This window comes from Grammomys surdaster, unplaced genomic scaffold (genome assembly GCF_004785775.1).
Source record: "Grammomys surdaster isolate TR1022 unplaced genomic scaffold, NIH_TR_1.0 554, whole genome shotgun sequence".
Classification (NCBI taxonomy): domain Eukaryota; kingdom Metazoa; phylum Chordata; class Mammalia; order Rodentia; family Muridae; genus Grammomys; species Grammomys surdaster.
Genome location: NW_021604973.1, coordinates 92957 through 105874, shown reverse-complemented (window position 1 = coordinate 105874; position 12918 = coordinate 92957). Strand labels below are relative to the sequence as shown.

Sequence of the window (12918 nt, the reverse complement as noted above, 5' to 3'; positions counted from 1 at the left end):
AAAAAGAAAGCAAAACAAATCAACCAGGTAAACTTTTAGTGAGACATCTAGGAGGGACAAAGACACAGCGGTCAGGGGTTTTGGTCTCAACAGTCACTCTTCTTTGAAAAGATTAAGTATGTGATGGTCACCTCCGTCTTCTTTTAAATGAGTGCTTTAAGAATGGTCTATCCTGATTAATACACTATGACAAGAACATCACCAAAGGCTTCTGAGAGTAGTGTCCTTGCTTTCAAAAGACGTATCAGAAAATAATTAGTCCCCTCCTTTTTCTAGATACCAGGATATGACATGTAGAATTGCTATGTGTTCTTGCTAGCCCAAGGGCAGTAGCCAGAGTATTGCAGAAAAAAAAGGGGGGAGGGGCTCAGAATTCTGATGGAAGGAGACTCTCTGTCTCTGGACTTTCTGCTATGGGAGATAATAGATTTCCTTATTGTTTAAACCAATTTTAATCACAATTTCCTGTTATTCCCAACCAAGTCATCCTGATAAAAGACAACCCAAAAAGCTAAGAATGGGGGAGGAGTCCATGAATAAATATAAACATACAAATTGTCAAAAAATAAATTAAAAAAACCTATTTGTTTGCAGGAAACTCTGAGTATGAGCTGAAGGACCACACAAATTGGGAATTGGTACACTCCTTTAATTCCAGCATTTAGGAGGTGGGGATGGGAAGAGCAAGACTATCCTCAGCTATATGTAGGGATTGTGAGGTCAGCCTTAGCTACCTGAGATCCTGACAAAGAAAGAAAGAGAGAAAGAAAGAAAGAGAGAGAGAGGAAGCAGCATCTGGAGAGGAAGCAGCATCTGGCTGCATGCCAATTAATAAAATGTGTGATTTTCCAGGAAAAAAAATGCACCTTTTCAAAATTGTCTTCAAAAAGTATAGAAAATTCTAATCAGAGTAATAGTGATATGAAGTTGGGGAAAAGGCAGTTTAAGCTCTCAGACAAAAAGAGGCCGTGTCGGGGCTGGAGAGATGCCTCATCGGTTAAGAGCACTGGCTGCTCTTCCAAAGGGCCCAGGTTCAACTTCCAGCACCCATATGGCAGCTCACAATTCTCTGTAACTTCATGGATACAACACCCTCACACAGACGCACATGAAGACAAAACACAAATGCACATAAAATAAAAATAAATACATTCTATTTTTAAAAGGTCCTGTTATAAGAGAAGTCTATTGTCTAAACAAGCAAGAAGCTATAACTTGGGAGGTCTCAGCATAACACAGACACCAAACCTTACCCAGGCAATTTACATAGACAATGTAACTCTCCCAGTACCCTATAGTTTATGGAATTCTCAAGTCCATCTAGAAGAGAAACATAATGACAGCCAAGAAAATCTTGAAACAAGTGAATGAGAGAAAACAGAGATTTCTACATATCAAAATACCTTATGAATAATAATAATAATAATAATAATAAAAGTATATGCTACTGAGGCAGGAAAAAAAAAACAGATAAAACGAGGCAACCGACGAGGACTGGACATGGATGTGACCTGTGGGTAGGAGTTGATAATGATATTAGGACCATTTCCAGTCATTTACTCAAGGAATGACACAGGTATACCTCGCCTCAGGACAGGGAAAGATTAAGTTAGGTGCTTACCTTACACCAGATTCAAAAAGGACTCCCAAATCTATTTGACTTCAAATCTTTTCCAAAGCACTTAAGAATTTTAGATAAATTTGGAAAGGTTTCAAGGGAAGATAGATTTTTATTGAACTCTTGAGATTCAGAAAGCCTTCTCCAGGTTGTGATGACAAAACCCCCACGGACTTGGGGTGATTCTTTATTAATATGTTCTGGAGGCTGAGAAGTTCAAGACTGAGGGACCAGAACCTGGTAAAGATTTTCTTGCTGTGTCGTTCCATGAGTTAGGAAGCGGGAGAGTGGAACAGGAAGGGAAGACAGAGCCAAATGATAGCAAACTCACCCTTTTAGAAGGAGCCATCCCCACAGAACTAACTCCCTGCCTGTGGGCTAGTCACTTCCTATCAGACCCCACCTCCCACCTCTGTTGCATTGGTGACTGTTTCCAATATGTGATTTCAGGGGGACAAATCCAAGCCACAGTAGTAAGAACATCAAATAACACCAGGTAGCTTGGTGGTAGAGCACTTGACCAGCATGCAAGAATATCAAATAACTCAGAAACTATGAGAGGCAAGTTTTATTCATTAATTCATTCAACAATCTATTGCATTGTTCTGATCTCTGGAATACATTAGTGAAAAAGGAAAACATGGGACTGTTTTGAGCTTACATTTTAGTATATATGAGACTATATAAAAGAAGAAGATATGTAATAATCTACACTGTACCATGGAGAAAATAAAAACAAAGAGTAGTGGTCAGGAGGGGTCTTGGTAAAGAGGATATGAGAAAGAACTGGCTAGATTCCATGAGGCACACTTAAAGGTGCATATTAGGAATGCAAGGGTTTCCGGATGTGATCTCCCTAACGTCAAATAGCCTTATTAGTTCTCTGTGTTTGGATTGGACAACTAAGATCCATGCAAGAATGTTTCCATGCAACCATGTCTTGGATATCAGTGAGTTCAAAGCAGAAATTCTGGAATGAGTTTTTAAAATTATTATTATTTATTTTATTTGTGTGTGTTATAGGCACACATGTGTAGAGTGCCTATGTGCTGCTGTGCAGGGGTCAAAGGAAAACATCTGGTATCCTGCTCAAGCTCTCTCTGCTTAATCCTTTGAGATAGTGTCTTTCAATGAACCTGAAGCTAGGCAGATATCCAGAAAGGTCCAGCCAAAGTAATTCTACAACATAATCACATGTATGGTCTCATGTATAAGCATCCTAAAAACAATATCAAATATATATTAAGAAATCTGAATGTATATAACACCTACAACAGTGTTTATTCATTTGAGAGAGAGAGAGAGGGAGAAAGAGAGAGAGAGAGAGAGAGAGAGAGAGAGAGAGACTGAGAGAGAGCGAGAGAGAGAGAGCACAGAATCAAGGAAAATGAGGACAACAGAGCATTTCTCCTTTTGTCTCCTTTATATGTCTACACTTTGAACTTATGTGGTTACAGCTGCCTGAGTGATTTTTGTGAACATATAAATATAATAGGATCCGACTTTTAATCTCAGCAATTAGGAGGTAGAAGCAGGAAGATCAGGAGTTCGAGGTCATCCTTCAGCTACCCCTGGCATTCATCCAAAGTTTGACTTCCTGCGAACTCCTGTTACATAACAAAGTGATTATTCTGCTTGTCATAGGGGAAAAGAGAAGTAGGAAATGTGGAAACAAGAAGACAAGTTTACTGGAAGTATCATCAGTTTGAAGGGGAAGGGCACTGGCTCTCTACTCCAAACCCTCATCTGCCTTCTCCTCTACCTCCTATCTACTTCTACCAGGCCAGGTGTGGTGGTGGATAGTAGTGCATGTTCATCATCATGGAGGCCTAAAGGCTCATCATCATGGAGATCTAAACACTCATCATCATGGAGGTCTAAAGACTCACCATCATGGAGGCCTAAAGGCTCACCATCATGGAGGCCTAAAGGCTCATCATCATGGAGATCTAAACACTCATCATCATGGAGGCCTAAAGGCTCATCATGGAGGTCTAAAGGCTCACCATCATGGAGGCCTAAAGGCTCACCATCATGGAGGCCTAAAGGCTCACCATCATGGAGGCCTAAAGGCTCACCATCATGGAGGTCTAAAGGCTCACCATCATGGAGGTCTGAAGGCTCATCATCATGGAGGCCTAAAGACAGAGGCTTCTGAACTGGGAGTTTGAGGAAGACTAACTAAAGAGGGGGTGGAACACCATCTATGTAACTGTAAAGACACTGTCGTCGGTGCTAAGACTGCTGTTTCAATGTCCTCCACACCCTTGTAAGGAATCCCAAACTCATGTTTCTATAAATAAGCCGAAGAAACTCACTGGTGCACCAGACTAGTCTTGAGTATAATCATATGACTTTGGTCTGTCATGAGGGCCACGATTCTTATGTCTCCCCAGGGAAAAGTTAAACCATCTCCCCAAGATTCTTCTTGCAGAAGACGAACAAACCCCAGAGAGCTCAGTCTATACTGCAATCATTGCAGCTTGAAAAAGTAAATAGAAAGATGTTCTTACAACATTTTACTATAAAAGTAACATGTGAGCTTTATAGAAAAATTTAAAAAATTGAAGTTCCTTATAAAGAAGCATCACATTTGACAGGTTGGTACAAGTCCAGTTTATCATTGCTGAGATTATGCATCCTAACATTAATTGTTCTCATTAGCATGTAATATAAGCAGTTCCCATGTTGCTGCAGTCTCTTAACAACAGTAAGTTGATTAATTTTATTGGATGTGTGGATCTATGGCAGGAGAGTCTTGAGTTGAGAAGCTGTAAGTTATGAAAGTCATTAGTACAGTCAACCATTGGGAACCAATATCGTAGTGTCTGTTGGTTTCAGGACTCACATAAGTGACTCTGGATGTTTTCTTTAATATCTACAGCATCCCTTGGACCAGGAGACACTAGATCCTGGCCTTTCTGGTTTGCTTTTCCCAGTCACAAGGGAAACTAAATGTGGTTCTGGTAATCAGGCTCGGCTTCTTCGTCCGGAGCTTCGGGATGCTTGAGAAGTGAATAGGTGATCGTATTCTCAACCTAGAGAAAGCAGAAATGGGCTATGAGAGCTGCGGAGAGGTCATGGTGGGCAGATGGATGGGGACAGGGACAGGACAGGGCTGGGCTCACTCACCTCAGTCTTGGCAGCTTCTTCGAGATCAGAAGGATTGTCTGTGGATGAAAATAAGCGGTCAGCTTGGGCACTGCTGGAAAGAGGGCCTGCTGTGCTGCTATTGAGGCTGCAAAACCAACGCTCAGAGCAAAGACAAGGCTTGCCCACCCCAACCCAGGCTCCCAGGCCAAGCAGCGCTGCCTCCTTCCCTCACCATCTTGGAATCCAGCCTTCCCTGCTGGCAATGCTGGCAAAGGGAAACAAACACAACCACATGCCACATTCTTGTCAGAAAGTCGCTCAGCTTTCCTAGAGGCAGACTAAGCAGCTTCGAGGCTCTGAGAGGTTGGGGAACGGTGGAAGGGTTTGGATCAGAGTGAAATCAAGCCCAGATGTTTGCCTTCTCAGAGGGAGAGAAACAAACAGCTGTTTCCACACTGGACAAGTATAGTTTATTCTTGCTAAAGCACTGGAGAACCAGCTATGCTATGACATTAAAAAAAGAAGAAAAAGAAAGAGGAAAGGGAGAAAGGAAGAGGAGAGAGGAGAGAAAGGGAGGATGGGAAAGAGAGAGAGAAGAAAAAGACTCTAATATCCCAAACACCACATTCTCTTATATATTTGCCCACAGTTTCCTTTGTCAGTAAGAAAAGCAACCCCAGTGTCTATAAACCACCATTTTGGGAAGACAAGGAAGAGGTTGAGACAATGTCTCCAGTCTCTTCACCGCTCCCCAAGCACAAGGCCTTATTTTCCGTGTTCCAAACTCTGCCCTACAAACGCACTCAGAATGCCCTCCTTTTATATACTTCTTAGTTTATACACTTCTTAGCAATCCCAGCAGCTAACTACTACTCCTTTAGGGGAAACCCGGTGCCAGGCTGAACAAACACCCTGTCAATGTGTGTATACCAGAGTAGACAAAGCCAGACAAGAAAGGGAGTCCAGCTGACTAGACATCTTTTTGGTCGATCTAGTTTGATCCTAGACACGGAGCCACAGGGCCTGGCTGAAGAACGCAGACCTTGTTCAAAGCCAAGCTAACTGAATGCTATTTCGCTCAAGCTCTCATACCTGTTGGCTCAGCTCTGAGTCACACCCCAGCTCCCTGAAGTGGAATCCACGCGGAACTCTTTCTCCTGCCTATTTCTGCTGTCATGGAAGCCTCGAGAGAACTCCAATCACCTTTATGCTCTGTCTTTAACTACAATGAGGCAACTGCCTCAGGCAACTCCCACTCCTACATCCTTCCTCCTGTACCAGGGTCGAAAGGTCACTGGCTTTCAAATCTCAGAACTATTTAAAAGGGTTCAGAGGTCATCTAAACCACTCATCCACACACTTATTCCTTCCCCAATATGGGGAGTGACCTACTCTAGATGTACTTATATCATGGTGGAAGGGTCAGGCCAATATTTTATTATCCTGAGTGGGCATTAGAGCCACAGTGTGCCCTCAGAGTATATCCTAGGAGTAGCTGTAATCCCCTAGAATTTCCTCAACTCAAATCTCTCATTCTGTTACTAAAGGTTGGGCTGTGCTATGCCTGCCTGCCTCTACATACACAGAGATACATTCCTGAAAAGATCTCTAGGGTTACCTCGGACCTCTTTTGGTCTTAGGCTCCCCTGCCCCTTTAATCCTATTGACTTCTGTCATACAACTGCTAACCCTATCCTTTGGAACTGTGCCTCATCTCCCCCAAAAGATGCAAATCCCTTTGCTGTCCAGAACTGGAAATGTGTCCAGATTCCTTGTTTGACTAGTTTAGTCACCGCCCACCCTCTTCTCTCTGAAATCAACACTCCTCTTCTCATCTCTAGTGAGACCCTCCTTAGGTCCAAGGGTTAGACTCAGAACTGACCAAGAGATTTGAGTCCCAGCTGTCTCCCACAGCTCGCCCCTCTCCTGCACTCCCACTGAACTTACATGACCTGCTGCTTGTTGGCTCCAGTCCTGATGGAGGCCCTGGGCTGACAGGCGCTGAGCCCCCAGAGGGCACCGTGTACTCACCTGGTTCCTCAGGAAAGGTTTCTCCCTTTTCCCTGTGATCAGGGTTTCCTGGGAGAGCTAGGAGGGGCACGCAGGAAGTTAGTAGGATTACGGGGTGAGTCCTGAGACATCAGGATCAAGGGCCAGGGTCAGAACAGAGTTAAAAGGAACAAAGACCTTCCCTCACGCTGGCATCATTTCTTTTCCCCACAGTGACTAACCAAAGAGGACACCAGGGAGTGTGGCATAAAACTCTCCACTGCATTCTTCCTGGGTTTCTCCAGCCCTTTAAAGGTGTTATCTTTTGGCTGGTGTGATGGAGCACACCTTTAATCCCAGCACTCAGGAGACAAAGGCAAGAAGATCTCTGAGTTTGAGGATAGCCTGGTCTATACAGTGAACTCCAGACCAGTTAGGGCTACAAAGTGAGACCCTGCCTCAACGAAAACAGTGTAATTTTTCTCTCTGTATATTTTAATATTTACTTAACATCCATAACTGAATCCCTATGAACCAATGTGAAGTGTGTTTGAGGTATTAGGGATTAGTTAGTAGAAGTATTTTCCCTTTCTCAGTGGCTTCCTTTGACCTGCCTACAACATTCCTCATTTTCACACTTTGGCCACAGCTTCTAGAATGCTCTTCTACTTTGCCCAGCTGATGCCTACCCCAGGGACATCACCCTTCTCTCCACAGTAGTAACAGCTTATACTTACGTATTCCTTTTTTAATAATTCATTTTCATTTTATGGGAATCTGTGTTTTTCCTGCATGTATGTCTATGCAAGGTTGTCAGATCCCTTAGAGCCAGAGCTACAGACAGTTACCACCTGCCACGTGGGTACTGGGAACTGAACCTGGTTCCTTTGGAGGAACAGTCAGTGTTCTTAACAGCTGAGTCATTGCTCCAACCCCTTTGTATGTGTCCTTTGCCGTCTTTGAGGCTCTAGTACAAAGGCTTTGGCCTTATTCATTGTCCTGATATTCCTGTAAGGTGGGGCCCATAGTGATCTTCATTTTCCAGACCAGGAAACTGAGGCCCACAGGTTGACATTATAGATGAGCTGAGATTTGGACCACAGCAATCTGGTCCCCCGTGTGTATTTCAATCACAACATCATACTGGCTCCCCAGTGAAACCTTCTCTAACTGTCCTAGCCAGGCTGACTGCCACCGTTTAGATCTGAGATGTCCATTAACATCTCATGTGTTAAGTGCTTGTCAAGGTGGAATAACTGGGAGGAAGTTACAGAGTTGCCTCTCTTTTTTATACTTTAGATACAGTCTTGCTGTGTGGCACAGGCTGGTTTCAAATACCATAGCCCATCTACGAAGGTCAGAGGACACCTTTGTAGGATCAGTTCCCTCTCTCCACCTTAACTTGGATACCAGAGATTGAACTAAGATCACAGGGCTTGAACTTCAAGCATTTGCACCGGCTGGATCGCCTCACCGACCATGGCTTCAGAGTTTAGTTCTTCTGTCTTACTGTCCTGGGATGACAGGAATGTGCTCTGACCCTCAGGTCACAACCATGTCTTTAACATTGCTCAAATCCCTTCTTATGAGTATCCACTGGTACATCTGCTATTCCCCACAATGCTCAGAGCTAGCTGGGGTAGAAATGGAACCCAGTGCCTACAGTGTCTAGCACAGTTCATGGCACATCATTGAGTTTGTTCAAGTCTTGCTTAACAGATGAATTTGTAAGTAGGTGAGTGAATAGGGTGGGGCAATATCAAAAGCAAATAAGTCTCTAACGCCTAGCTGCCCCAGCTAAGTAGGAACTGACAATAAGAGGGACCAAAGAGAGCCACCAACCTGGAACCTGCTTTTTCTTGAGATAGATCAAGGATACCAGGATAATAACAATGGCTGCTACAGCAATTCCAGTGACAGCAGCTACAATTGTCAATATCGGCAAAGGCCTGCTGGACTTGGGGTCTGGAGAAGACAGATATGATGACAGGTATTAAGTACTGAATTCTCTGTGAATCCATCCCTCCTCCAATGCCACGCCCAGTTGCTGTGTCTGGTCACTCATAAGTGTAAGACATTTCCCTGAAACCTTATAAGCATAGGTTTAGTGAACAGACTTGTGCCTCCCCACGAACCAAGTGTTTCCACCAAACTAATGAAGGTACACTGGCAACAGTGTGGTAACAGAAGGGACAGCCCTCAGAGTTAGTGGGGAGGATGGATCTGAAGCCTCACGGGGTTGGTGGTATCACCACTGTCTAGAACATGATATGCCTTCCAGAATGAATAGGTGTTACATGAGAGACAAGAAGTTAAACTTCAGCTCTTAAGAGTGTCTAGGAGCTTAAAGAACCTATGTACCAACAACAAGGCTCCGCTTCCCAAAAGTCTTGTCACCCACCACCTGCAAGTGAGGAACTCGGCCACCACTCAGCCATCACTCGGCCATCACTCGGCCATCACTCACAGCTCTCCTCTTTGCCTCCAAGCCCAGCGTTGCTGCTATGGCACTCCTAGATCTCCATGTGGAGCTATATAACTTTAGCCTCTGTTTATCTCCTCTTCTCCTTTTCCAACGTCTTGACAGAGTCCACATACCTTGGACAGTGATGGTGACCGGCTTGGAGGAGTGCCGGACCTTTCCTAGACTTCCTTGGCAGTAGTAGTCCCCAGTGTGACTGTGGTTGGCTTTTGGGATAGAGAAGTTAGTACCATGATGATAAAACCTCACAGGCTTTTCATTCTGGAAGAACAAGATCCTGTTGAGCTGTATGTTCTTCCAGCTGTGGCACCTCAGCATGATGGGTTCCCCTTCCAGAAACACCAGCTGAGGGGTCTGGAGCAGCAGCCAGTCTGAAAGACACAAAAAGACCATAGCACTAGGAGGGCCAGGTCACTCTTCCAAGTGGGATATGATATATGAAGGGAGAGAACTTTAGTTTGACATCAGGCAGTCTTGATGTTCCACTCATTTGGGAACTCTCCAATCTTGGCCAAGAAAGTTAAGGCCTCTGGGCCTCGCTTTCCTCATCTGTGAAATGGGTATGGTTAGATTTTGCAGCTACAGTAAGCAGTTCATGATGCACAAAGGGTATCCAAGATAAATGCATGTTCCCCTTCCCTTCTTGAGAAAAGGGTGAACAAAAGAAATGGGGATGTAATCCTTCCCTCCCTGGCAGGAAAGATGACAGAATTCAGTGTACCTGAGGAGACAAGTATGAAGCAGATATAATAGAGTCTTCTGTTTGAAAGATGGTAGATCATCTTGAGCCTCCAAAAATGTCAGTTTCTCTAATGAATAGTAATAAATGTGGAACCACAGTCCAGCAGGGTGTGGGGCAAATCATTAGCTCGCTGTGGGCATAATATTGAGGAAATCTGAGACTGGGTGATAGGAGGGAACTAAGTAAAGAATGAGGTAGCAAATGCTGACGTGGTCACTTGGTTGTTCTTCTGGAGGGGAAACCTACTTTTTTGCCAGGAGCCTTGTAAAAGTCATTGATCTGCTCAGCATAGATTTAATAAGCCCTGTCCTGTTTCGGATACTGCAAATATGAAGGTTGACGAGACATAGCTTTTCATGTCAAGTGCCCACAAGCTGTTGGAAGAAAACGAGTCAAGAACCCACTGGAACTGCAAGGGCGAGAGGTAAGAAAATGTCCGTGCTCCCCAGAACCTCCAGGGGAGAGGCCTCAGCACCCTCAGCTGAGCAGATAAGAACGCCAAACTCAAGGTTAAATACATCAGTCAGATTTGTATAGACAGCTTTTCCCTGGGCTTGGATTCAGTTGTGGACTACTGGCATTTTTCTGGGTGTCATGAAATAGAAGGGTTTCTATGAAATAGAGACTTCCCTTTTCTGTCATATTCAGCTCCCTGTGTCCTTGAACTCTCTTGCTCAATCAGGACTACCACAACAAACTACTGTTCACACGGATTTCTCAGGAATTTGCATGCCCTCCACATGCACGCTAAACACAAGGGCTGGCAGAAGAGGAAACGAGTGGACAAAAAGCCCTTCAAGCAGCTCTCTGTGATGCTTCCCAGAAACCAGTCCGCCCCTTTTCCTGCAAACTTTGCAGTAAGCAGATCCACTCCACTCCACCTCCCAACTTCTTGGTATCCCAGCTCCTCCCCGGGCCAGCCTTGACTAACCAGAGATCACTCCCAGATGTACAGGGTCGCTGAGGCCCGTCTGCTCCGTTTGGCACCGATATTCTCCACTGTCATTGAATGTGGCCTTAAACTTGTAGCTGGCTTGGACCTGACTCCAGATGAGGCTCCCGTTGTGGAACCACTGGGTAGAAGAGTTCCCAGGGTTGTGGGTCCCTTCGCACGTCAGTGTCACAAGGTCTTCCTTGAGCACCTGGATCCATGGGGGCTCAAGTTTCACCACAGACTTTGGAAGATCTGCTGAGTTTTGGAGAGAGCAGGCAGTATGAGGCACGGAAGACCCACGAGCCTAAGCAGGCCCTGAGTTTCAGCTGAAAAGGCACCAGCATTCCTACTGAGGGCACGTGGGAGGGGGGGAACGGACGGACGGGGTGGGGGGGCGGACATCAGACCCAGGAAGCGTCTTCCATTGAATTCTTCTACTTATTCCATCCAGTGAGTCCCAGGGAACTCACAGGGAATGCAATTGATCCTCAGCAGGGTAAAGCAAGAGAGAAGATGGGAGGGGCAAAGGAGACATCCCAGAAGTATCTCTCACTAAGATTTATTTACATTTCTCTTCTCCCTCCCTCCTGCCACTTGTCCCCTACCCCACTTGCATGGAGATGGATCTCTACATCAGGAGAACAGGGCATGGAGTTCTGTCCTGGCCAGTCTTATGTCAACTCGACACACAAATCAGAGTCATCTGAAAGGAGGGAATCTCATTTGGAAAACGGTCTTTGTGATGGTTTGAGTGAATGGCCCCAACTGACTCAGGGAGTGGCACTACTAAGAGGTGTGACCTTGCTGGAGTAGGTGTGGCCTTTTTGGAGGAAGTGGGTCACTGGGTTGGGCTTTGAAGTTTCAGATGCTCAAGCCAGGCCTAGTGTCACTCTCTTTTCCTGCTGCCTGCAGATCGAGTTATAGAACTCTCAGCTACTCCAGTACCACATCTGCCTGCAGGCTGACATGCTTCCTGCCATGATGATAATGGACTGAACCTCTGAAACTGTAAGCAACCCCCCTATGAAATGTTGCTGTGATCATGGGGCCTCCACACAGAAACAGACACCCCAACTAAGACACCCTTCTTGCTACAGTGCATTAGAACTTACACCTCATATCTAAGTCTGCCTCTGTGCCATTAACCACTCTGTCTTCATCCCTACCCCTCCTCCACCGTCTTCATTCCTACCCCTCCTCCACCATCTTCATCCCTATCCCTCCTCCACCGTCCCAGGCTCTGGCTTTCACTCTCAGCTTCTTTGAGATCAACCTATTAAGAGCTCTCAATTTTACTTGGAGAGTGAAAAGCAGTTGAGAACAAGGACAGTTTGTGATAACTGGTCACATCTCACTCTAAAAGAACTAGAAGAGTTACTATACTAGCTAGGCATGGCTTCTGACCATCTTCCTCCCCAGACAGAGGAAAGAAGAATGGCAGGGTATCTTCTGGGAACAATGGTCCTTTCCTGGTCCTGACCTGATACTGAGTTTGGTTGCTAATACATTCAGAGCAGCTCCAGACAGACAGACCATTGAGTGAAGAGGTGGTGACCCAGAGGAGACTGAGGAGGTATAAAAAGAGGACTTACCTTGAGTCCCAGCAACAAGATCTGTAAGAAAGGAAGCAAGCATCAGCCAGGGCCTTCTGCACTGAGACATGCCTGCCCATACCCAGAGCCCCAGCTCATCTCACAACCCAATTCTCATGCCATGGCCCTTTCCTGGGACTTCCTGGATGAAGCATACTTTCAGAAATAATTAAGCCCCTTCTCCTTAACATTTGTGTTCTGACACTTTCAAGGGCTGAACATCTTTGACTGCTAAAGTCCTTGTTGAAGTTTACATAGGATTGGTGGGCTTAGTACATCAGATTTTGCCAAGGTCCATCCTGGGAGTAGGGTTTTTCTTTCATGGGGAGGGATTACAGGTCATGTGGATAATTCATAATCTTTGTTGAAAAATAGAAAATACTCATGACAAAATACTGTTGCCTTGGTATATATGTATATATGTCTTTAGAATTTCCCCATGAACAACACACACCATATATATATATA

At 45.0% G+C, this 12918-nt stretch overlaps 1 protein-coding gene across 6 annotated transcripts in view; it reads right to left on the bottom strand.

The window, feature by feature from the left end:
- Positions 1–2171: 2171 nt before the first annotated feature.
- The window catches only part of LOC114633202 (low affinity immunoglobulin gamma Fc region receptor II-like), a 16050-nt gene continuing 5303 nt past the window's right edge, over positions 2172–12918 (bottom strand). Inside the window, exons 2-8 of one of the 6 annotated variants that reach the window (XM_028781814.1) lie at positions 12451–12471; positions 10856–11110; positions 9299–9553; positions 8543–8665; positions 6659–6799; positions 4751–4788; positions 2172–4656 (exon numbers count right to left, since the gene is read on the bottom strand). In XM_028781814.1, coding sequence (XP_028637647.1) covers positions 4570–4656; positions 4751–4788; positions 6659–6799; positions 8543–8665; positions 9299–9553; positions 10856–11110; positions 12451–12471 — 920 coding nt within the window. In that variant the 3' untranslated portion in view covers positions 2172–4569. Of the gene's footprint in view, positions 4657–4750; positions 4789–6658; positions 6800–8542; positions 8666–9298; positions 9554–10855; positions 11114–12450; positions 12472–12918 lie in introns of all 6 variants that reach the window. The other 5 variants (XM_028781813.1, XM_028781815.1, XM_028781816.1 and 2 more) reach the window with 5 other exon arrangements.